Source organism: Psammomys obesus, unplaced genomic scaffold (assembly GCF_907164565.1).
Source record: "Psammomys obesus unplaced genomic scaffold, mPsaObe1.curated_primary_1811, whole genome shotgun sequence".
Lineage (NCBI taxonomy): Eukaryota > Metazoa > Chordata > Mammalia > Rodentia > Muridae > Psammomys > Psammomys obesus.
Genome location: NW_026596234.1, coordinates 336,137 through 361,267, shown reverse-complemented (window position 1 = coordinate 361,267; position 25,131 = coordinate 336,137). Strand labels below are relative to the sequence as shown.

At 49.6% G+C, this 25,131-nt stretch overlaps 2 protein-coding genes across 7 annotated transcripts in view; one reads left to right on the top strand and one right to left on the bottom strand.

Moving 5' to 3' along the window:
- Dnajc5 (DnaJ heat shock protein family (Hsp40) member C5) overlaps positions 1 to 4,445 on the top strand; it is a 32,884-nt gene extending 28,439 nt beyond the window's left edge. For 4 of the 5 annotated variants that reach the window (XM_055596065.1, XM_055596064.1, XM_055596066.1 and 1 more), the window contains exons 4-5: positions 226 to 397; positions 828 to 4,445. In XM_055596065.1, the coding sequence (XP_055452040.1) occupies positions 226 to 397; positions 828 to 931 (276 nt within the window). In that variant the 3' untranslated portion in view covers positions 932 to 4,445. Of the gene's footprint in view, positions 1 to 225; positions 398 to 481; positions 557 to 827 lie in introns of all 5 variants that reach the window. The other variant, XR_008718878.1, reaches the window with a different exon arrangement.
- A 7,485-nt stretch (positions 4,446 to 11,930) lies between these two features.
- Uckl1 (uridine-cytidine kinase 1 like 1) lies at positions 11,931 to 25,101 on the bottom strand. 2 transcript variants are annotated; one of them, XM_055595960.1, is made up of 16 exons: positions 24,883 to 25,101; positions 18,133 to 18,323; positions 17,937 to 18,043; positions 17,655 to 17,825; positions 17,509 to 17,580; positions 16,517 to 16,706; positions 16,367 to 16,428; positions 15,754 to 15,770; positions 13,674 to 13,772; positions 13,482 to 13,575; positions 13,311 to 13,373; positions 13,087 to 13,209; positions 12,868 to 12,975; positions 12,639 to 12,795; positions 12,477 to 12,551; positions 11,931 to 12,186 (listed from the first exon to the last, which is right to left on the bottom strand). In XM_055595960.1, the coding sequence occupies exons 1-16, from the start codon at positions 24,993 to 24,995 to the stop codon at positions 12,161 to 12,163; spliced, it is 1,668 nt and encodes a 555-aa protein (XP_055451935.1). In that variant the 5' UTR covers positions 24,996 to 25,101; the 3' UTR covers positions 11,931 to 12,160. The 2 variants fall into 2 exon arrangements, with proteins under 2 accessions (XP_055451935.1, XP_055451936.1); XM_055595961.1 differs by lacking the exon at positions 11,931 to 12,186 and having other exon boundaries at positions 12,324 to 12,551.
- Between the last annotated feature and the right edge of the window lie 30 nt (positions 25,102 to 25,131).

Sequence of the window (25,131 nt, the reverse complement as noted above, 5' to 3'; positions counted from 1 at the left end):
ACAATAGAACCTCATGGCTTGTGCTCAATCCAGTCTCTAAAAATTATTTATTGCTTCTGTTTATTCTGTTTTTTTTACCCTGCAAGTTCTCTTTGTCTACAGCCTTCTTCTGTAGGATACCCTTAGCATTAGCTGTATACACTGCAGCTCTTGTCCTATCTTCTTCAGGGAAGTTCTTGTGTTATAGCCTATGGGCCCTTACAGTGCCAATATTCTCTCTTCCAGGCTCTGTTCGTTGTCTGTGGCCTCCTCACCTGCTGCTACTGCTGCTGCTGTTTGTGCTGTTGCTTTAACTGCTGCTGTGGGAAATGCAAGCCTAAGGCACCTGAGGGTGAGGAGACAGAATTCTACGTATCCCCTGAAGACTTGGAGGCACAGCTGCAGTCTGATGAAAGGGGTGAGTGCCCACCCCAGGACCTTGTGAGTGTGTGGGGTGGAGCCAGCACTGGCCCTGAACGGTGTCAACTGTCTTGTCAAACAGGAGGGCACTGACACTGTGCCGAGAGTGTTTGTGGTGGCATCTGGGACTGTTGAGGTGTGAACGTGGACACTTGAGGTAAAGCAGGTGCAGGGAGCTGTTCCTGCCCGTGAATTGGTAGCCGTAGATCTGAGGGACCAAAGGTGGGGAGGGAGGCAGGCAGGTGGGGAGGGCCTGGGCTGGTATGACCTGAGACCACTGAGATAAGTGTGTTGGGTGGAGGTCAGCAAGTAGCCTCTCCCCTGAGTGTCTGTCCAGGTGGCCGAATGATGTGATGCAAGGACCATGTCGATGGGCACACAATGCGGCTGCTGCCCTTGTGCGATGAGGCTGCCTGCTTACTTTTCAGAGGCTTCAGACACACCGATCGTCATACAGCCAGCATCTGCCACAGAGACCACCCAGCTGACGGCTGACTCCCATCCCAGCTACCACACCGACGGGTTCAACTAAATTCAGGAGAGGCTGTGATTAGAGGATGAATCAGCACCTGGCCACTGCAACCTTAGAATCATGAACTGTAGTCACTGAGATGGGGAGGCAGCTGTCAACCTGACCAGCTTTGGCTGGTCAGGCCCCTCCCACCTCCTCTAAACCCACCCACCTGTCAATTCTTGATACATGAAGTGCGTAGCATGCAGTATTTAAAGCAGTGTAGCTACGGTCTTCTTCTGTTTTATCCTTTTTTAATAGCATGTATGGGTTATGTTCAGTGTCTGTGTTGTGGACGTGATAGCTGGGCTGAATTAACTGGATGGTAGTGCTTTCTTGGGTTTTCAGCCAAGTGGGTCCAGTGAAGGTTCAGCTGTCTCCTTGTGCTTACAGGAGTCAGGTAGGCATCTGGAGCTACATCTCCATGTTGGCCTCTGTGTCCTGTGACATGGTCTAGTCCATGGCTCTGATCTCATCCTCGAGGCTGCAGACAGGGTTCTGATTTCACCTGCAAAGGAGGGAGCTGGGCCCCATCCTCCAGGCACCACCAGCATCAGTCGTTTGCACGGTGTTCGAGTTGGGAAGCTGTCATAGGGTTTCTGCATCATCTCACTCGGCCTCGTGACAGTTTTCCTGTTAGATCTGCTGTGGAGAGTGCAGGTATGCCCCTTCTGAAAGTGGAAGCACACTCTGTGTAATGTCTTTATCTTGGGTCTTCTGGCCTTGTAGACTGAGAGCCTATCATTGGAGGCATGTCTCTTGCTGGTGTGTGGGAAATCATTTGTCTCTGTTCTGCACCTTTCCAGGTCAAAGCTGGATTGACGGGGCCACAGCCTCCTTCCCTCATTCCCGGGTCATCTTCCACATTCCTTCAAGCCAGCCTTTTTAATCTTTTTTGGACTTTTAAGAACCACAAATGGTAGCACCTGCCACTTAGTCATAGTCAGAAAGTCTTTGAGTCCAGTTGTGGGTGGCATGTAGCTGCTTATAAAGAGTTTGAGTGCCCAGGATCCAGAACCTCTTCCCTGTGCTTGCCACAGCTCCATCCACCCCACTTGCCTTCGCTTCCACCTGTCATCATCAAGGCCTCTGGCAGAGCTGGAGTGTTGGGTTCCTGGAGCAGGTGGCTGGACCCTGGTTCTCCTGGCTCAGAAGGGTTGGCTTCTAGGGAAGCTATGGTGACAGTCACTCAACCTGGGAGGCCAGCTCCAGGCCACAGAATTCCTTTGTGAACCTCTCTCCAGTCAGTATTCCAGTCTTGGTCACAGGGTACCATGGTAGGTGGAGTTGAAAAATGTGGTTACCAGGAATTTGGAGCCACCTGCCCTTTTACAGTTAGCTGAATTAGCTGCTCCAGACATCAGTGAGCCAGGTTCCTCCAGAACCTTCCTGTTGGTTGCTGCTGACTATCTGCATTTCCAGTACAGATGAAGAAGAAGGCTCATGTGGTGGCTCAGTGGCCCAGACAAACCACCATGTGTTTCTGAAGCCCACCCCATCCACCTCCTGGCCCCAGCTCACCAGGGCCTTCAGGGACCAGAACAGGTTGACAGGAAGTTACAAGAAGAGGCAGCATTGTGAGGACAACCCTGGCAGTGATTGAGGGTGCACATCCAGGTTATGGGAGACACTGATGCCAGAGTTCCCCGCTGACCCTACAGCAGAATTCTATGAGCCAGAAGCTGGCTTCAGAGTCCTTCCATGGATTTGTTGGTTTTGTTCTTTAAAGGGTTTTTAGGGATTTTCACTAACATAATCGGTTAAATAATTTGTAAATGTCGTACCTATGGCTAAATATAGTGGGACATGCCTGTAATCCCAGCACTAGGGAGGCTGAGGTAGGAGGACCTTGAATTGTAGGCCAGTCTAGGATTACACAGCTAGACCCTGACTCAAATAAAACAAAGCAACCTAGTAGAAGAATAAGAACTCCATTGTTTGGCCCATATTTGGAACAAAGGAAGAAGAGAGGTCACTGGACAGCAGGTGCTGGGGTCTTGGTGCCCTTCTCCCACAGTGACCAGGAACCAGAGCTGTAGATGATGAGTAGAAAGTTACAATCTGATGCCATATCCCTCCTGCATGTAGCTCTGTGGCCCTTTACCTCACATCCTAGTAAGCCAGGTCCTGAACTGGGACTTGTGATGCTGTTAGGTACAGGAGTTAAACCTAGTGTCTTTTGGAATTTGTAAAGCTAAACAAATCATGTTGAACTTGAAATCTTCAATGTAGAACAGTTTCAAGGTGATAATAGTGATTGCCAAGGCCAGTAAACTCCCTGACCTGTCCCTATACATACTACCTTGCAGGGTTTTACTGTGTTGATCTAAGGTCTCCTTGATTTATTTGCCCTGAGCTAAGAACTGGTGAGCCCCAGGATCAGCCTGACTATTCCTGTCAAGTACTATTAAATATAGACACACACACACACTCCCCTAACTCCTATACTCGTAGGCAGTGTAGGTGGTGCTGTGGTGTATTGCCAAGGGAGTGCTGGAGTCCATGGAAGTTCATCCAGTGCAGTGGCTACCCCTTCAGGACCTTATAGAAAGTACTTGGGAAAGACCCCAGGGGCCCATCTCAACAAGGCTGCTGGAGTATAGATTTCTGTTTGTGCTCAATGATGTGGTCTTTCCTTGTCTTCCTTTTTGACTGTATTTTGAAAAATTACTTTAGATAATTCTGTGCAATGTTTATGACCCTTCCTAGATTTCTGATGTTCAGTTAACACAGCCAGCACCCACTAGGGACCTGTTAGAAAAAGAAACCAGGCTGGGCAGTAATGACAAATGCCTTTAATCCCAACACTTGGGAAGCAGAGGCAGGTGGATCTCTGTGAGTCTAGTCTACAGAACTAGTTCCAGGGCAGCAGGGGCCACACACAGTGAAACCCTGTTTCAAAAAACCAAAAGAAGAAAGAAACCAGTGTTTACTGTTGTTAGCAGGAAACTTTCCCAAGATGACTGCTGGATTTGTTCCTGAATTATCAAGCCAGTCTCTTCTCAAATGTTCAGATGCCAGGGTTTGCTCACATCAATGCCCATTGTCCTGCTCACTCATGGCTTCTATTACAGGTGAACCTGTGCAAAGGAGCTGCCAGTGGTACAGCTGGTGGTCTCCAGAGATGGTGACTTAATCAAGCTGTTCTTGGAGGGTGTAGGTTCTTGGAGAACTGGTGGGCCATGACCATCCTCCTTTGGCCCGCAGTGCACTTTTTATTGAGGAACAGCTGTGAACAGTGTAAAACATGACTGATCTCTTTTTTTTTTTTCCAGTGTTTTGAGCTGTGAACTCATGTGTCCCAGCACTGGCCTGTTTCTTTTGTTTTGATTGAGTTACCCTTCTATGGAAATGGCAAAAGCTACATCTTTACTGTCCTCACAAGCACGGTGTGTGTTGTCACATACTGTGAGTGTGGGCTGTGGTGTGTGTCGGTGTGTGTACATATGTGTATATGTATATATCACACAGCAGGCCTGTCATGCTGCTGTTTGGTGGCAAAGCAACAAGTATAATAAAAGTCAGCTCCAAAACAGCCTGTGGTTTCTTGGATTGTCGGGCAGGGGTAGGGTCTCATGGCAAAACAAAAGGAAACCCTAAACTTACTGTGCACATAGACACATGGACCTGAATGCACTGAGTAGGTCCTGACCAGCAATTTGGCTTCAGCTCTATATGTGGGGACAAGGGTGACCATACCTGATAGATCCCTGGGCACTATACAAAACTCACGTGGCCCTCAAGTGTATGAGGTCTAGGACATGGCTAGAAACTCCTCTCTTGAAACACTAAGACCAATCTTATGAACACCAGATAAAATCAGTAACCTAGGTGCATGTAGGGTAACCTGGGCAGAGCCTCTGCTGACAAGAAAAGGCCTGGGTCAAGTGCCCCTTAGGCTGTGCTGTTGGTAGATACATTTTCTAGAAAAGTGTCTCATGCTTAGTTGGGGGAAGAAGTTTTCACTTAAAGACAAATTTTAAAAGCTAAAGGCAAATGCATGGCAAGTCTGTACTAGTTTTACCCATTGCTGAAGTCCGTGTACAGCAGGGTACAAGCTGCTGTCAGCCCAGGCTAACTTGACTTTGGTGTCCCTCCAAGGGCCAAGCTGAAAGCTGTGGTGGTTCTGCATGGTGACTTGTCTAAATGTTGATCTAAATAAAGATAGCTGTTGTAAAATAAATGTTTTCACTGCAGACCAGATTCGTGTCTTATTAGTGATTTCTTGCCAAATTCTACTTGTGATTTTGGCACTGAAATGGCACCTGATGTTGGCCCCTGCTGAGTCCCCCTTGGGCCTCATTTCCTCCTTCCTGGTCCAGCTGTGAACATCCTTTCTCTCAGTTCTGATACCTCATTTCTAAATGTCATGACTAGAATGGTGAGAAGAACTGCTAGTCCCTTGCACCTTTATTCCCTGCTAAAGCAGATAGATCCTAAACAGCCAAGGTTACGTGGACCTTGGAAGTAGGGGCACCACTGACACTTGTTAAAAAATATAAAGCTAGGGACCGTCAGGGTACTGTTTCTGGAGCCTTCGTGGGATGTCTGGCCATCTCTCCAGCCTCAAATTATTACTTCAGAGCAGGTAACACTACACCCATGTTCTCTGGTCTCAATGGCCACACCAAACCAGTGGACTATGACTATTCTGTTCCTTCATCTACCTGGCTTAACACATCACTGGCTGTTACTTGTAGCTTCTAGAAGCTTCCCTGCTGCTCTCCCCACATACTTGCTCACACCTTTGTAGTGAGTAATGGGGCAGACCCCAATCCAGTATAAAAATTTGTGGTACATGTTGTTATGGGTTACATGAACTGATTTTGGCATATGTGGTACTCTGATTCTTAAGAGTGAGACCTTGGCCTCAACAGATCTCTGTACTGAATTCGCAGCTTAAGAGGAATGAGGAGTATAGAGAGCGTATAAGTATCTCAGCTTTTTTTTGCTGGGCTAGACCCTTTTGGTCCCAATGATAGCGCTACATCTTTGACCTCCTTTTGTCCTGCCCATTCATATTTCTGAGAGTTGTGCTCTACATAATATTCCTGGATATGTAGTTATAGCTGGTGTAAAAACAGCCCCTAACTGGTGTTGACCCATTTTATCTATGCTCCGGCATTTCTTGGTAGAATCCATCCTGCTGTGTTTTAATCTGGCCTTTCAGATATCATGGTCCCTGGGGGATTTGTGAATTATTCTGTAGACATGAGCATGCACACCTCATGGCAGAGTTAAGAGCAGATATAGATAGGCTGGGGTACAGTTTAAGTTCTCATGTCCTTTTGTTTGATGTTTCTGGTTGCCCCACCTCTGTGACAAGGGTTCAGGTCTGGGCAACTGCAAAATCCATATGTTCCTGGGGTACCATTTTGGAGACCTTAGGGCTGGAAAGGGGTTCCTGGTTACAGCAGTACCAAGCTGAGGCCCCGACACTTTAGAGTGAAATTAGGCACCTTGACCATGAAGTTCCTCAGGTCTGGCCAGGTCTCTTCTGTCTGATCTGTACTCTGAAGAGTCAAGTCTTTTGTGTTCTTGATTAGTCTTCTGTGTGTGTGTGTGTCTGCCTGTTTGTCTTTGTCTCTGTTTCTCATTTATTTGTTTCAAGAGTTTTCTCAGGCTGGAAATGTAGCTCAGTGGCTAAATGCCTGCCTAGTTTGTGTGAGGTCCTAATTCAATTTCTAGTAGGGGGAGGAGAAATCAATCTGTTAAGATCAAGAGCATTAAAAAAAAAGATCAAGAGCATAGGTGAAGAAATGGCTTGGCAGTCAAGAGCACTGGCTGTTCAAGAGGACCAAGGTTTGATTCCCAGCATCAAACCCTGGTCCTTTTTTTTCTTTCTTTCTTAGAACCTACCTCAAACTGTAGCCGTTGATGGTCTGCGAACTCTATGTAGGAAACTCACTACATTTGTCTTTACCTCCTGAGTACTCATCACCTGGTTTGTATTTTGATTGGTTTGGTTTTTCAAGGCAGGGTTTCTCTGCATAGTCCTGGCTGTTCTGGAACTTGCTTTGTAGACCTACCTGCCTCTGCTTCCCAAGCACAGGGATTAAAGGTGTGTACCACCACTGCCTGGCTTGTCTTTTCATTTATATGTGTGAGTGTTTTGCTTGTGTATATGTAATATGTATATACCATGTGCATGCAGTGCCTGTGGAGGCTGGAGGAGATGAATCCCCTGAGACCGAAGTTAAAAATGGTTGTGAATTGCATGGATGGATGGATGCTGGGAATCAAACCCTAATTCTCTGGAAGAACAGCCAGTGCTCTTGACTGCCAAGCCATTTCTTCAGCCATGCTCTTGATCTTAACAGGGGGCTACACAGATTGATTTTCCTCCCCCTACTAGAAATTGAATTAGGACCTCACACAAACTAGGCAAGTGTTTAGCCATTCAGCTACATTTCCAGCCTGAAAAAACTCTTGAAAGGCAATTTAGTTGAAGCCAGTATGTGTTTGTTGTTTGAGACAAAGTCTTGCTGTGTAGCCCTGTGAAACTAATCTTTGTTTTGGAAAAGCTGTACATGACGGTGCATTCCTATAATCCTAGCACTCAAGGGGCAGAGGCAGGAAGATTGCTGCAAGTTTTTTATTTATTTTTATTTATTTATTATGTATAGTGTTCTACTTGCATATGTGCCTACCCACCAGAAGGGGGCACCAGATCTCATGATGGTTATGAGCCACCATGTGGTTGTTAGGAATTGAACTCAGGATCTTTGGAAGAACAGCTACTGCTTTTAACCTCTGAGCCATTTCTTCAGCCTCAAAATTTTCTCTTTTCTTTCTCTCTCTTTTTTATGTATATGAGTGCTCTATCTGCATGTACATTTGCATACCATAAGAGGGCATCAGATCACATTATAGATAGTTGTGAGCTACCATCTGGTTGCTGGGAATTGAACTCAGGACCTCTGGAAGAGTAGGCAGTGCTTGTAATCACTGAGCCAACTCTCCACCCATACTGCTGCAAGTCTGAGGATCCAGTCTGGTCTACATAGCATGTTCCAAGCCAGCCAAGGCTATATAACAAGACTAGAACTAGAGAGAGAGCTCAATGATTATGGGCACTTGATGTTCTTCCAGAGGACCAGGTTTCAGTTCCCAGCACCCACATCAGGCAGCTCTTAACTGTAATTTCAGCTCCTGGGCATCTAGCACCTCTGGCCTCTGCAGGCACCTGCATTTTTGGGCATATCATACCCACACGTAGATATATATATGCATGATTTTAAAAACTAAAAATAAGATTAGAAGATTTTAAAAAAACAAAAAACATGTTTTGGGGTGGAAAGCAGCCTAAAAGTACTAAGAATAGCAAACACCTTAGGTTTCCCATAAAGGAAGAAAATGGCATTATAGACCTGTGTTCTTCCCAGCATAGTCTGTCTTCGAGGTGGCCCCTGGTATGTCTATACACTTGTTCTTTTCTTGATGCCTTTTTTGCTAGTGGTTCTATAAACATAGTATACCAGTGTTTTTTTCATAGTGCCGTGTATGCTAAGTCACCTGCAGTCTTAACTTTCTCACTCAGCTTTTGATGATTTGTAAATCTGCCCAGGTGATTATACTTGGGCCAGGTTAACTCATTTTCTGCCCAGGTAACATAAAATCTGCCCTTAAGCCAGGTCTATTTGTGCATACCTCTAATCCTAGCAGTTAAGAAGTGGAGGCAATCAGGTCTCTGAGTTTGAGCCAGGGTGGTCTATGCAGTAAGACCCTGTATCAAAACAGTCTGGTCTGTGGTGGTGCACCCACTTCTTTATCCCAGCACTTGAGAAGCAGAGGCAGGTGGATCTCTGTTGAGTTTGAAACCATCCTGGTCTACAGAGTGAATTCCAGGACAGCCAGAGATATACAAAGAAACCCTGCCTCAAAAAAAAATAAATAAATAAAATAAAAAAATAATTGACCACCCAGATTTTTACATGTTATTGATAGAAAATTGCCCTTAGGATGGGATTACAAGGATGTGGTCTGAAGGGCTTTCTTTGACTATTGGCACTTAAGTGCTCTGTCCGGTGATTACCTGCCTTACCTTCTCCCCTAACCCTGCTGCCAGATGTTTTTCCTAATTTAGTTTTACATTTTTTCTTAGGTAGAAACCATGTTGATTGTTTTCTGCATTTTAAGAGTTTAAATATGGGGTTGGAGAGGTGGCTCAGAGTTTAAAACTGTTGGTTTTAAAAGTACTCTTCCAGAGGTCCTGAGTTCAATTCCCAGCAACCACATGGTAGCTCATAACCATCTATAATGAGATCTGGTGCCCTCTTCTGGCGTTCAGGCAAAACAATATTCGTTAGAAATAAATCTTAAAAAGAAAGTTTAAGTATGTTAACACTAAACCTGAATGAGGCACTTTTAGGATGGTGATGGGGAGATCACTGCCAGGTACTGTGCCCAACCCCATATCACTATACTGGGAAGGAGGGTCTGCACAACTGGGCTCCATCTGCTGGGGTTCCCTCTCAGATGTGCAACTCAGATGTTCAATCCAGGGACTTGGGGTTAGTTCAATTCCTCTAGCTGCCTAGACTTGCTCAACAGACTAACAGGACAAGCACCTTCAGAGAATTCACAACAGAGATGGATGCAGAGAAGAACCACTGTGAGTCCTGGGAGGATGCCGATAGCTGGGTCCACAGAATGTGTGTGGCCTTCAGGTGGGTCAACTGGGTTTTCCTGCTACCAACTGCCTGCATGCTGTGGCTCTGCAGGCCCGAGCTCAGGTGGCTTTAGAGCTCAGCAGCAGTGGCCTGCACTGGTAAGCATAAATCCCTGGTCCCTAGCTTTCTGGGAGTTTCCCCGATCAGCAGGTTGAGGAACATATTTCTCTGGCTCTGGCCATGTTTAAACTCTGACATGCATGTCTATGTAAGCATGTATGTAACTGATCCAGGCTCTAAGCAGGTCTTGGCCTCCAGTTAGAAGCTGGTTGATGTAAGGGCCACAGCAGGTCCACCCGACTGTCCCCAGATGTCACTGCTAAAGTTGCTTCTAGCCCTGCCCTTCCCTGGGCCCAGTCTAGGATCATTCCCCATATGCTAGATTCCTCTTCCTTTCCTAATCAAAGCACACTCAAACCAAAAGCCACACATCACTGCTCTTCAACCAGGGCTGCTCCCTTAAATCTAACCTACTGGGCCAGTTCCAGGACAGCCAGAGCTACACAGAAAAACCCTGTCTCCAAAAACAGAATGCACAAACAAAAACAAAAAGCACCTGACCTCCAGCCCTGAACTTGACTTTGGAGACCCTCAGCACCTCACAGCTGCAGGGAGGCATGGTGATGCATACTTCTAATCCCAGCACTTGGGAGGCAGAAGTCAGATCTCTAGGTTTGAGGCCAGCGTGGTCTGTACCGCAGGCCATCCAATGCTACAAAGTGAGACATGTCTCCTTGACCCCCTGCAAAAAATAAAAACTAAACCAAACCCTCAGCCTGCAGAATTTTCTCTGGCTGCCTCTCCTCCTCTGGTGTGCTAAACTGTGCAGTCCTGTAGATATCCTACCTACAATGCTCTTGTTGTAGGACTTCTGGAACAGCCAACACATGACATGCCCTGTGGCCCAGTTTCAGCCATCTTTGCCTACTGCTTCTTGACTCCAGGTGGCTGAGCGGAGATACTCTGTACCTGTGTCGGGTCCCCCACCATCTCAACATACTTGGACTGCTCCGAACTCCACGTTTCTGGTCTACCCAGGCAAGGATGTGTCACCCTAAAACTGCTAAGCTGGGGAAAGAGTGGCACCTCACAGGCTGACAAACCTGACAATGACTATGTAGACAGCATTTTCAAATTGGACAGTCCTAGAAACATCCAAGGAAACTGGCCCATCTGAGTATCACAGTGATTTCTCGGTGAGTGTGAGGGGCCACTCTGGGTCCATATCCAGCCTCCACGTCCACTGCCACACTCTGAATCCATCTGCTTGACCCTGTGTTTACAGTCCTTGGCCCACTTCACACATCACCCTAGCCTGCAATGGTCCTAGAGGGACATCTAGAGATACAAAGGCTGAGCTTCAGGTCAAAGCCCTAAGTGTGCTCCTTGGGCATTTCACTCAGGCTCAGCTTTGGTCTTGCCTCACTCAGGACTGAAGCTCCAAGCACAAGCAGTTGTGCTAAGCTTGTTCCCATGACGACTTAGGGCTTGGGTACCCTGGTCTCAAGGACTAAAATACGCGCATTTCCCTTAGCTGTTTAAAAAAGGACCCACTTCTAACACCCTCAGGATCCTAATTAGAATAAGCCTAAGAACTCTCCTAACCTATAGCCTTGTCTTAACAGGTCACAGACTATCCCCAAAATGGATACTGAAGTCTGAGATTTCCCAATAGCACATCCCATATGGATGAACAGGTCTAGTCAGGACATTGAGATTTAGGTCTCCTGCTCTAGGCTCTTCTCTGGGTTCCATTGACCTCCAGGAAGAGGTAAGAAACTACCTTTCCTAGGGGCTTCTTGCCTGTTGAGGTGGAGCAATAGGGCCCATCCCATCCCTCCTGGGAAGAACTTGGTCCCTATCCAGCTTCTCATAATATTCCTAAATTAAAGAGCAGGAATTAGTGAGCCACTGGATAGAGCCTGGAGAGATGGGAGAAGGTCCTCCTGACCTCAGTCCTGTCTCTCTCTAGTGCCTGGCTGCCCCTTGGACAAATTGCTCACCTTATCTCCCCATCACTGTGGGCTGGCCTCCACCCAACAACTTCTTGTCCCTATCTCATGACCAGTGTTTCCATGACAAGCAGAAAAAAGGCCCATATCAGGCTTGAATAGGGCTTGAGGGGGCCTGTTTTAGGTTCCTGGTTTACCTGACAGCTCAGAGACCCATAGCTCATATTCAATAGATGTCCACGTGCATGTTTGTCACCTCACTGGGACAGAATCAACATGAGCAGATGCCTGGAAATTGACAGAGAAGCCTTTCTTAACCTCTAGAGCCCAGTAGCATCAAGGCAGAGCTGGACATGAGACTTTGGTTCTAAAAACCTGAGGCTATGGTCTTCTTGGGGCTGGGTCTTCTTCCACTGCTCAATCCTTGCCACAGCTGCCACACACCAGCTTCTGCCGGGTCCTTTGGTAGTACAAATGTGGTTAGAAGGAAGTGGTCAGAGAGGCTGCCTCCCATAATACTCAGAGCCCTAGGTATCCCTGTCTCTCACTCCAGGTCAAGTGAGCACTGAGCTGTGTGGTTCTCAGGCTGTGTGGTTCATCTGGAGGCCCCACTTCTCTTATCTCCATCAGGCAATGAATGGATAAGCTTCAACTGTAAGGAAAGTAGAATGCAGAGCTGAGACTGCCTTGTCCTGCTGGACAGAAGACAGACCCTTTACCTCATTCTTGTATACCTTGGGAAGACTGCCTCAGCTGAGCCCATCCAGAATACCTTCTGCCACACTACCATTTTCTAAAGCTTTATTTATTTTACAAAATGTGTAAACTGAATAGTATTGGTAACATTTTTAAATTTAAATAAGTTAATGTGTTGTCTCTGCAATTCCAGATCAGGAGACAGGAGATTGGATAGAAATACAATAGCTCAGACAGGGAACTAACCCATAGAGGCTGCCTCCTCCTCATCACTGCCATCAGGAACTGCATCTGTCCCAAAGTAACGGTCACCAAAATTTCCTGCAAAAAGAAAAGGCATTATGTGACTTGGTCCACCTGGGTCATCAGCCACGCCCCCCCCCCCCCCCCGGGCCACAACAGCCTTACCAATGCCTGGAATGATACGGAAAAGGTCATTGACACGCTTGTCCACAGCTGTGGTGATGATTCTCACACGTGGGAATGCATAAGCCACAGAATGCACACCCATCTCTGCCATGAGCAGGGATAGCAAGAAGATCTTGTCCTCAGGCACATCATGGTCCTGTGCAATGTGGGGGGAGGATAAGCCCCAATGCCAAGGGGACCTGCCTGCAGCCCACCCAGGTCTACTTACCAGGAGTACACGTACAGCCATCATGGCTGCAGCACCTGTGGATACTGTGCAGTCCATCAGGATCACGTGATCATCACTAATATCCTTGGGAAGTCTCAGGTAATGGAGCTACAGTTGATAAAAAGGTCAGCATAAGGACCCCAAATCAGGCTTCTGGCCTCCCCGACCTTCCCCTGGGTTGGTCATTTTGGTGAACCCCAGCCCTCCCTGGCTGGACACCTCAGGCTCCCCCGTGAGCTGGTTGGTCTGGATGAGGATAGTGCCGATGCGCACGTCCTTGCACACAGCACGCAGCGCAGGCTCCATGGTTTCTCCCGCGCGCAGAATGGACACTCCGGTGATCTAGCGAGGAAGGGAGGCTGAGTGGGCCCCAAGCTGGATGCCTCCAGCCCGCAGCCTCGTGCCCCAGCGGCTACTGCCATCTGACTCCCGGTCATGCATACCTGCTTTCCAGCGTAGCACTTTCCCACGTAGTCCTGCCCCTGTGGGGTCTGTACAGTGCAGTCCTGTATAGTGAGTTGGGCACCTGTCATCAACCAGAGCCTAGCCTGCCTGTCATGAGCCCACACTGAAAGGGTGGGACACCCTTCACCCCCTCCCCCACAAACCCACACCTGGAAAGGTAGGAAGGACAGTGCATGTTCAATAAGCAGCCGCATCAATCTTTTGGAGTAGAAGATAAATTCATCCCGGCTGGTCTCCTTGTCCCTGATGGTGGAACAAGCAAGTTTAGAAGAAGATGGGTCAGAACCTGGGGATGCAGTGTAACAGGGTCGTGGGTAGCACTTCAGAGGGGGGGCCCTTACCTGATGATGGTGTGCATGCCTCGTACCTGTGGTGTACTCTTCAGGACACTCAGTGTCTGGGGAAGGGGATGGCACTGATGAGCAGAGGCCAGCGCGGCCCTAAGGATAGAAATGGATTGACATATCTTACCCAAAAGTGCCTTTCTGCCCCAGAGGACATCTGAACATCACTGTGGGGGCAGGGGCATGTGCAGGATGCCTGTCTGCTGACTATGGCTAACCCATGAAAGATGCCTTATCACCTGCAATGTCACTGAAAAGTGAGAATGCTCAATTCTGAATGCTGAACACAGCCTCAGTGAGGAGGATGTTGGTGGGAGGCTGAGGCATGAGGAGTCCCCTCCTAAGCTCAAATAGAGTAGTGAGGCCAGACATGGGGAAGAAGGGAGCTTACTGTGGGAACAGGTTTCAGCCTCCAAATGGACAGCTTGTCCCCAACTTCTCCTGGGAGCAACATGTAAACTATAGGGTCAAGCCCCATTCAGGCCAAGCTAGTGTGCAGTCCCTCTCAGGAGGGAGCGCAAAGCAGGGAGGGCTCAGTGTCAAAGACTGCCCCACCAAAGACCTAAGCCAGAAGAGGGAAGGAGCAAGGACTTGTGAGAGGCAGAACGGGGGCAGGGGTTAAGGTAGGGACAGTGATGGTAAGAGGGAGGGGTCACGGAAGCACAAGGTGCAAGGGCAGTGCAGGGTACAGGGCAGCACACAGGGCGGCACAACCAGAGCTGGCTCTGCTCACATATCCCAACGCAGCTTCCTCTGCTCGCCAGGTGAAGAGCGTGTTCAGGGAGGGAACAAGGCAGGAAACGGGTTTACAGAGTGGAAAAGAACAGAGAGAAAAACACTTAGTGGGGAGAGCAGCCAAGTCCTATAGAAGGGAGCCTGCGGCTACCAGTTGGCTAAAGACTCCAGGCAGGAGGCTAGCAGCAGTCTTGGCACTAACAGCCTGGGCACCTGACAGTGGAGCACCGCTCACTCCCAGACGCTCTTGCTCCTGCTCACCAGGAACTTCCTCGAGTAGGAGACCAAGGGGACCACTAACCACCACCTCCTTGGCTGACCAGAAAATGGAAAGTGGTGCTGGCTGTGTCTGGAAACTTTTCTCAGAATCAAGGCTTTAAAAGAACCCTGGTGTTTGAGGCCAGCCTAGTCTACAAAGAGAGTTCCAGGACAACCAGACAACCAGGGCTGTTACAGAGAGAAACGAGAAACCCTGCCTCAAAAAAAAAAAAAGCCCTGGCACAGGTCTGTGCACCCTGGTCTTGGTGAGGCCAAGGGGAGACTCATGCAAGGACAGGAAGCAGGGCTGTGAAGATGGCCCCGGAGGCATTTTCAACACTGGCTCAGAATTCCTGGGGTAGCCAGTGGGATCATGAGGGTTCCCACAGCAGTTCAACTGGATCCTCCCAACTCTGAGGAAAGCCTGGGAGAAGAGTAGGTCCCTGGTGCTGCCTATGGTTCCTGCCTGGGCTTTGATCAGCAGAATGATAATGGTACAGCTCAGTCCATCTCAGCTTCCTGCTGCAATGCCCAGCATTACTTCTGCCTGAGTAGAGCTGTAGCTTGAAGATTAAGGGAGGACAGGGCAGGCCTGGGTAGGTACAGTGGAGAAGACAGAGCCAAGCCCTCACTCCCTACCCCTCAGGGAGAGTCAACTGAACCTATGGCCCACGGAATGGTTTAGCTTATAAGACAGCAGCTATCAAGCAACCTAGATGCAGACCCAGGCCGTATGATTGCAGAAAAATATCAATATGGTCCCTGTGTTGAATCATGTGCGATAGTGCTGGCCCAGGAAAATAGCTGTACTTCCCGCGGCTGGAGCCCAAGGTAGGCTATATGGGGATGGAGCCTCCATGAACAACCTACCGGCCCAGTCAGCACATAACCCCGGGAAAGTTCTTTAATTTCTCTGTACCTTAGTGTTCTTATGTGCCAGCAAGGCAGGCAGCAGCAAGGCTGTGCCACTCTACCCTTGTGCTGGTAGGGACTGCCTGCCTGCTTGGCTGGGTGATGGGTGACCCGGAGCTCTATGTAGATGTTGGAAATGCCTCCATCTGTGCAGACCGCTGTGGAGTCTTACCTGACGCTGAGTTCACGCTGTGGCAGCAACACGGGGAGACACAAGGGAATGGGTGATGAATCAGTGACCAGGGAAAGCAATCAGGCTACCCCCAACCCCCAGTGATGGACACTCCACAGCCCCATGTGGAAATGGCTCAGGACCTGCAAACTACAAGAGGATGCGAGCTTCTATAATGGGGATCAGCTGCCTGGGACCTTTTGCTTGGGTCATAGTAGTAGTGCCTAGGCAGGCCAGCAACCAGACCCCACGGCGCCCAGCCATAAACTACCTAATGGACTATAGCGTGAAAGCATCACTCGTAGAGTGGTCCACTCAGAAAGAGAAGACATGGGACTCAGTGCTAAAAGCCACAATCCTAGGCCAGCAGCTCGTGAAGCACCCTTGTTACTCCTACAGGGCTAGGAGGGATAAAAGTGCAGCCTTCTGTACATGGCCAAATCACCTTGCCTATCACAGAGGGCTGGACCAGATAAATAAGCTCAGGGTGCAGGCTCAGGACACTTGAGAGCCAGTACCTACAGGGGACAGAGAATGTGTGGGGGTGGAGTAAGCAAGCTTCTGTGGGGGGTGGGGGATGACAGGGACTTTGGGTGCTATCTGGTTGACTAACCTCTTCCAGCTGGCTGTGAACATGCTGCACTATCAAGTCAATGGCTACTGTGTTCCCGCTCCCTGGATGGGGAGAGAGAGAGGATAACTAAGAAGAAGCTTGGCGGCCCTTCTGTCCCACTGGCAGGAAGACAAGGGCCAGCAGGCTTACCTCTGGGCACCACAATATCTGCCAGGCGCATGGTGGGCTGGATATACTGATCAAAAGCAGGCTTGACAAACTTGTTGTACTGCTTAATGACACCCTCAATGTCCCGGCCTCGCTCACTAATATCCCTGCGTAGTCGTCGTACCAGTCGGATGTCAGAGTCTGTGTCTACAAAGATCTTCATGTCCAGGAGCTGGATGGAGACAACAAGCCAATACACAGTGCTGAAGCAGGCACCAGTGGCACCATCAAATAAAAGCCAGGATCCATCGAGCCAGAGTGGCAACATGGTCAGCTCATGGTCTATGATGATTGGGGCCAGCCCCCTACAGACACCCATTGACCTAATCACTAGTGCAAGTGGGGTGCATTCACAGGACGTGTGTGATGGGTGCATGTGTGGGTAAGGGGTACTACTTGTCAGGGGCACAGAATGGAGACAACTGACAAGTCAGGCAGGAATGATACTTGGCGGGGTGATACACATATGACTTCACTCATTATGCTTCCCATGAACATTGGAGGAGTGAGTCTTTGTGAGCTCTGGGTATAGCCTCTTCCAGTCCCTGAAGGAGCCATCGGGGGATTGGGATGACTTGTAGAGATGCTCAGAGTCCTCTTGGCCTGGGCCAGAGTCACATTCAGATAGATATATCCTAGAGACCTTGCAGCAAAGCCCCTCAAGCTCACTAGCATTTAGTCCTTGTTTGTTCCGTAGCAAGGAAGAATATCAAGAACAGAGGAAATAGATGTCTCCCAGTAGGTAGAGAAGAAGCCACACCCCACAGCAGCAGTCACGCAGCTAATGGTAAAGAACAGCTGTGAACGTCTAGACTACACCAGGCGGGCTTCACCTAGAAGCACTTGGTAGGGAGCAATCTGCTCAGATAGCACAAAGAGCATGGAGGCTGTGGGGACGGGACGAGGCAGGGCATCACTAAAGGAATTGTGTTCAAGGGATGCCTGTAGAGTGGGTGCTCCCAGCAAGCTCTCACCTCTAGCAGTGTCTTGTCAGCAAAGGCCATGATACCCTCAAAGATGATGACATTTGCACCATACAGTGTTTTCTGCAAAGGAACCCAGGGAGGTTTAATGTCCAGCTCCTGCAGCCTCTTCCATACCCCCAACACTGTGTGCCTACCCAGTCCTTTTTCCGGCTGTGAGTGGTGAAATCGTAGATGGGTACTTGGACACTCCTGCCCTGCTTTAGTTTCTTGAGGGTGGAAATGATGAGATCAAAGTCGAAGGCATCAGGGTGGTCAAAGTTGAAATTGTTGCAGGCAGCCTGTTCCTGCTGCTGCTGTGTCAGAACCTGGGGTGGGGGAGGGGGAGTCATGATGAAGCCCAGTGACCACAGGCCTACATTTGTAGGGACAGAGGTCACAGAGAGGAGGTGCTCTGAGGTAGACGAGCAGGCTCTCACCTTATAGAAGGAGTCCATGGACAGCAGGACCACCCAGGGCACATCTAGCGCCTCAATGATCATCCTGGCCACAGTGGTCTTCCCAGATGCACTGCCGCCTCCCAAGCCTGTGGAGTGAAAGGATACCTTGCAATTAGTTGCAGCTGGGATGGCTGTGTAGACTGATCCCCAAGGTGCCTTCCCAGGCTGTTCTTACCAATGGCAAAAGCCTCCTTGGACTGTGTGCCATGTTCATTGTACCATGGTGGCCGTCCGGCTGTGTAGATGGTGCGTTTGCTTGTGCGAAGCAGGGGTGGCTCTGACTTGCACTGGCTGGTGGTGCGCTTCCGGGGTGAGCGCCCAGTACCCACTGGTGGGAGAAGTCTGTCCAAGGACCCTGTATTGCTGCTGCAAAGAGGAACATGCTCAGCATCAGTCAATGGTTCTCAACCTCCCTGGTCATGCCAAAGTGAGACTGGCACAGTATGGGCTCCCAACTGGGGAGGGTATGGCCAAGAACCTGCCTGTAACTGGTCCATGGGTTAATCGGGGCACAAGATAGACTGTTCACACAGCAAGGACAAGGGACAGCAATTAGTAGCAAGAGGACATAGGAGGATATGCACATCTCAAAGTCACAGTCCTGCCCCTATATGGACTGTGGTGGGCAGGGCCTTATTCCCAGAGAATAGATATTCAAGGATAAAGAAGGTCCCACTAAGGGCTAAAGCCCTCTCCCCAACATAGCACACTCTTTCTGTAGTCCAGCCACTGCTGCCCTGAAGGAGGTGGCAGTGCCGTATGCTGGCCACATGGCAATATGTGTGTTCTGGGGGACTCCCTGCCTGGCACCCTGTCAAGAAATGTAAGCTAGAAAGCAAGAAGGGAGGCTAGAAGACCCATCAAGAACTCACTTCTTCTCAGCATGACTCCTTCTGTGTTCTCAAGATAGACACTTCCAGCAGGCTGTAAGCGCTGTCTTGGCTGATGTGTGTATGTACACACACGTACATGTGCATGCGGTGGTGGTTTGACATCATGACCCAAGACTAACAGGGGTACAAGAGGGAGGTTTAACCCAGATCAGATCTGTGCCTGTGCACACCTACAGCCCATCGCTTATCCGAGGTGGGCAGTCAGAACCCTGCTGATACTGCAGTTGGTCTGCATCCTAAAGGGGTGCCATTTCTGGCCATGGCCTTCACATCTGAGAGTGAGCAGCTTCTACAGAGTTCCAGTATGCTGCATCACCTCCCTACCACCTGCTGTTTGTCTAAGGCACAGCCGGATGCAAAAGTGCTAACAGAATGAGACATATGCTTAACAGAGGTACTTTCTGGCCCCTGACTGAAAGGAAGCTTGGATAGGTCACATGATCCCAGTCTCAGTTTTCAAACTACTCAAGAAGCTCTCAGGTCAGAGTGTCTGGTGGGTAGGAGGGCTACCTATAGAAATGGCAGATGGACATGCCAGGCTAGCTTCATGTGGGGTGTCTCCTACAGTGGCTGGTATAGTCTAGAGTAACACACACACAAGAACACTGCGTGGAATACCAGGTAAGCCTGAGGTGAATGAGGCAGACTGGCAGGCCCAGATGGGAACAAGTATCCCCAGAGCACTCCTGGGTGACAAAAGTACACTATAATGAAATATGGTTCAGTTTACATAAAAGCCAGATGAAGGATGCTCACTTAGGGACCTAGCTTAGCACAAGTCTAGGGCCTGATTTCCTGTGTACCCCAAAAGATGCTCACCCAAATGCACATTCATGGCAGTGTCTGTGAGACACTGAAAAACTGAAAGCAAATATACCAGTGTAATAATCAGGACTTCCCCGGGACCACAGTTTGTGACAGGAACTTCTGTCACACTTGGATGTTTCACAACAAGCTCTATTATCAGAATGGAGACTGGGTTTGTCTGGAAAGCTCTGTGTCCTACTATTGTTGCAGATGCCTCACAGCTTTCAATATGGTGGTTTCCAGGCCTGATGTCCCGGGATGTGGCTCAAGACAAACTTTCTGCCTCTGGGATGGCCCAGTTTGGGAGCAATGATATTATCAGCTGGATAATCCTTCCTAGAACCAAAAAGATTGTGGCTGTGTGTACATGAGTGGGGAAGGCAGTGGGAAAAAAAAAAAAAACAACCTAACATACGGGTCATAGTGGTGGCACTGAAGGGTATAGGACAACATAGGTGTACAAGTGAGCATCATGAAAAGAACCCATCTGTTTCCAACCAAGAAAACACAGTGAACTTATCCTTGGGGACAAAGACAATAAGCCAGCTTGTTTCTACATCAACCATCCTTACCAGAACTCAGAGAGTGAGCACAGGGAATAATTAGCCAGCCTGTTAAGTTCAGCCTTACCATATCTGCTCTGGAGACAAGCGTAGGATCTGAGAGCATGGAGCTAGGCATAAGCAAGCAGAGTACTGAGACTTGAGTCTGCCAGTCACGGGTCTTAGAGACAGTAAGCATGTGGGGGACACGGGGCAAGAAATGATAGGCTGCCTGAAGGCATATCACAGGCATCCCAACTCGAGCCTGCCTGAATGGCTCAGTCAAAAGGGAAACAACAACTGTAAACACAAACAATGAGGTCCCCAGATCCCTGGACAGACAGTAGGTGGTTGTTCACCTGGGTATAGAAATCCATCCGTAGTAAACAAATGGATCTGTGAAGCTTATCCACTGGGCTGCCCTTTCCTTTCTGGCAGGCAAGCTCGAAGGGGCCCCTATTAGTGGGAGAAGCAGAGACTCTCTAGGGTTACAGACTGGGTCTTGTCTTGGTCCCTCAATACACAGGGTAGCTCTAGGAGGCCACAGTAAACAAAAAACAAATTCAGGTCATCTGTCACCCCACTGGGCCTCCTCTACCTTCCCCAGGGAGGGTTTTGGGAGGAAGCTATTCAGGTACAAAACATCTGACTTGTAAGAGGAAAGAACAACCTGATAAAGCTCCCAGCACTACCTGTAAGCTGTGCCCTGGCCACCAATGGTAAACACAAGTACACACAAAGCCTTGACACACTCAGACAGAAACTGGACAAAGGACGCAACAGGCTGGGGCTGTTTTCCTGGTCGCCCTGATTCTCACAGTACCAGCTTCCCTGGGGGAATCTCAGTTCCCTATCAGTGACTCTTGTCCATCTTGGTGAAGATCTCTTCCAAGGCTTGTACTGCTGCTGAGAAAAGTGCCCAGTTGCAAGCAGATCAGGACAGAAATCTGCCTTACCCTGGACTGGGCTATCAGGCTGTGTCTGTACCAAGTCCAGTCCCCCTGCTCTCCCCAAAGTTGATAGACCTCTGCTCTCCCCAAAGTTAGTAGACCCCTGCTCTACCCAAAGTTAACAGCTGTCTCCTAGAGCCAGAGATAAGGCATCACCCTCTTTTCACAAAAAGAAAAAAAGTACTCCTTGATGAAAAAGTTGCACAAAATACTTCATCTCATCCTCAGACAGATGAAGGGGCTTCTGGCCACAGTGACACACGTTCATCTGTTCAAACAGAATTAAGAGCCACAGCAAATGCAAGACACTATCCTAACTCACAGCTTCTAGCCAGCCACATCTGCAGCGCCAAGCACTATTCAGCTCCCAGGAGCACCTGCCAGCTTGTTTGTTTTCAGATATCCATGGACACGTATCACGCACAAGTCAGAAGTGGTCAGTATCATTGGGAAGTGGGGTTCTCACCAGCGGCGACTCTGCATCAACTCACCTGCTTTCTGCTCCAAGGGTCCAGCACCCTGAGATCCTGATGCCAGGGTAAGCTGGGGGGCTGCTCATGGCCAAGAATGCAGGTAGGCACAGAGGGCTCAGAGGTGGATGTCCCTGGACAGTGGAGATGTCCCGGGTGTGTGTGGTCTAGGTTCTAGCAGTTAGAGTATTACTATCTCTTAGAACTACGGTTGTCCCCAACGACGGCTTTGGAGTTTTGGCCACCTGAACTGGTCCTCTATGCATGGAATCACTCCTATGGGCAGCACAGCAGAAGTGCTAGGTGGGGTTGACTCCTAGCTGGCAGACGTAGTTTGCTATATACAGGGGTGGGACACAGCAGCTAGGGAGGCCCTAGGAGCCCTGTCACACTAAGGGAACACACTCGATACTGGTCTCAGAGGCTAAGGCCACACACATAAGAGGATCACCCAGGCAGGGCTCATGCGCCAGATATTAATAGTACGACTCTGGCCTGCACAATCCCCAGGCCAGTTGGTGTGAAGTGTACTTCAGTATTAACTGATATGTACCCTGGCCTGGGCTTGCTGAGGGCCACTAGTACCTTTCTCCAATTTTTCTGGAAGAAACACAGTTGTGCCTCCAATGCAAACACAGCAAGACAAGGAAATCTGAGGCCCCTCCAGGCCAGGTGATCTGAATGTCAGTGCTGAGCTGGGTGCCCCTCCCCTGGCCCCAAGGTGCCTCCTACAAGGATAAACAAATCTGAAACTCTACCCTAGCACATCCAAGAATAACTGTCCCACCCCCACCTCACAGAGGCTCCAGCAAATCCGAAGGCCACCCAGGCCTCATCAGCCAGCAGGGGACACAGCCACCTCCCTACCCGCAACATGGAGAGAAAGAAAAGATTTAGTCCCAGCCTCAGCTGAAATCCCTTTACTGACTTAAGATCTAATCAGAGAGGTTTTGCTGGCCTTGGATTGTCTTCCAGAGGTGAGTTGGCCTCACTGCAACCTCATCCTACCTGGCTAGCCTCCAGCACTAAGACAGTCTGGCAGGTTCAGGGAAGAAGGAAGTTTTCAAGTGGAAGTCACACACCTGAAAAGGAGCCACTCTCGTCGCTGCTCTGGCAGCAGCTCTTCTCACAACCTACCTAGGTAACTCATGGGTATGTCTACATCCCCACCAGACACCAGGAACAGGAAGAGCCTGTCTATGTTTGCATGTGCATGTATGTGTGTACAGAGTTTACCCGTCCCTCTGACTCTACTCTCAGGTGGCTGGCTGGATATGCCCTAGGATTGCTCTGGGAAGCAATTGCCCTAGGATTATTCTGGGCAGGGATGCAGAGCTAAGGGGTCCTAGGGAATCAGTTCACTAGTTTGGCTGGCTGAATACAACAGAGGATCCTGACATGTTCCTTGGGTACCCCAGCAAGTCAGGATCAGTGGGTAGAGGTCTGTGGGAAGCTAACACTGTACTGGTCCCAGAAAGGGAAGGCTTACTTCTGGGTGTGTTACTGCTAACAGACAGACCTGTCCCACCTATTGATTCACTAGACTTGGCCCCCAAAACATCAGACCCTAACCCCTGAACTTCATCTTTACCTAGGACACACCAGGCTACCAGGCTACTATACTCCCTAACTTCCAATTCCTCCTTTCATGCCTCCATTTTAGGCCTCAGTGCTGTCTTGAGGTAGGTGGTGCTGGAAGCTGCTGCTCAATCTTCATTTCCCACAGGCTATCCACTAGTGACAGCTCTGTCAACTTGTGGCTCAAATGCCATTACTCACTAGAGAGTTGCTGCAGACCTTTAATGCTATCAAAGAAATAGAGGTTACCAAGGACCTAAGCAGGTGACTCACTAATAAGGAACCTCATATAACATCATGGAAATCAGAGCTGCCCTTTAATTTGCATCCCCCATGTCAGACAAGCCAGAATCAAATGTCTACAGCAGGGACTGAAGAAGAGGGAGGCTCATCACTTGGATCACCAAAGGACTAAGAAAGGTCTCAAGGTCCCTCTGCTATGGCTAGATCTATAGTCAAGCCACAACTCTATGCTTCTATGAAAGACCTAGAAGAGGCAGGTGGTGGTTCAGAGATACCCATCAAGGCCACTTTCACAAGATGCACAGCACTGGGGGATTAGAGGCTTCCATGGGCCCACTTGCCAGCCAGTACCCCAGGGCTCTATTAGTTTCTCTCCACTCTCTACAATCACAACCCAATTTCCATTTTGCATATTGACACAAAAGCAGCTGGTAAACAGACTCCAACAAAAAAACCAAATAGGCAGCTAGATATGGGGACTGGTGCTGAGAAAAGCCGTAGAAAGAACAGTGGACATGAAGTCTACCAGCGACTTTCTCCCCTATTGCTGTTAGTGCCTGAGGCACCAAGGCAGTATCTTCTCAAAGTGTTTCCTCAGGAACCTTTGAATGTATGTGACCATGACCTCTTTGCTTCTGAACTAGAAAGCATCACAAACTCAGACTTGTTAAACCCAAACAAGCCTTTCAAGTTCCCAGTCAGGATGCCTGGAGTGGGTGAACTAGCCGGGTTTCACCTCATCCACTGCCAGCAGTCCCGGCTCATGGTTTCCCTGTAGGCCTGCAAAGCCGGAAGATATTTGGACTTCAACTGGCGCATTCAGACAGGGAAAGGTGCCACAAGCAGTTCCAAGCGCGGCTACCGACCCCTGGCGGCCGTGGCCTGGAGTTGCTTCTCGTGATGATCAGGCCGAGGGAAGACAAGGACCCTTTTCTCCCACTACCCACTCTCGAAAGTCTCAAGGGCCCCCAAACTCTCGGACAGGTGAAGGGCACCACGCCATCCTACATTCATAAGTACCCCCTGGCCCCAGGTGGGACTTTGAGCTCAAATTCGATGAACTCAGAAGATCAAGCACGCCTACCGCCCAGCTGGGAGCCCAGAGCCAAGTGTGTACCCACTAGAGACAGAAACTCTGGCCACGCAGGTCAGACAGGTTTCCATTCTCCGCGCCTCCTAAAAGCTAGGACTTGGGCCGGTTCCGCCTTCCGTCCGCTGGGGCCCTCCAGGCCGCCGGCCACCTCCTGCTCCCTGGCAGGGGGCGGCCGACACATGGCTCAGGAGGCCCCAAGACGCCGGAATCCACGCGGCTGTGCAGGCCAAACTGCCCATCTGCGGAGCTGCCGCGAAGTCGCCGGGACAGTAGGAAGGGACGCAGGCTGTGCTCCGACCCCTCCCAAGAGACGAGCGCGGCCCCTGCCTTAATTCAGGCCCGCGCCTACCGGTCCTCGCACGCGGTCTCATTCTGCTCAGCTGGGCGGCCAGGCACGTCTGGGGCCACAGTGGATTGTAAGGGCGAAGGGACAGCGCCCACGGAGGCCGGCGGCGCAGCCATGGCGTCCCGAACCTGGCAGAGGCCGGGGAAGCACGCCAGGAGGTAGGCACGCTGCAAACTACAAGCCCCACAAGGCCGTGCGGCAAGCCCTAGGAAGGGCCTAGGCTTCAGCACAAACTCAGCCGCACAAAAGCCC

Bases quoted from the DNA above. Each gene is read 5' to 3' on its own strand.
- Uckl1 (XM_055595960.1), bottom strand. From the start codon at position 24,995: ATGGCTGCGCCGCCGGCCTCCGTGGGCGCTGTCCCTTCGCCCTTACAA. The intron at 17,581-17,654 runs GTAGGCACACAG...GTTCCTTTGCAG, and splicing joins ACAGCCGGAAAAAGGACTGG to AAAACACTGTATGGTGCAAA. The intron at 13,374-13,481 runs GTGTGGGTTTGT...CTCACTATACAG, and splicing joins TGTCCTTCCTACCTTTCCAG to GACTGCACTGTACAGACCCC.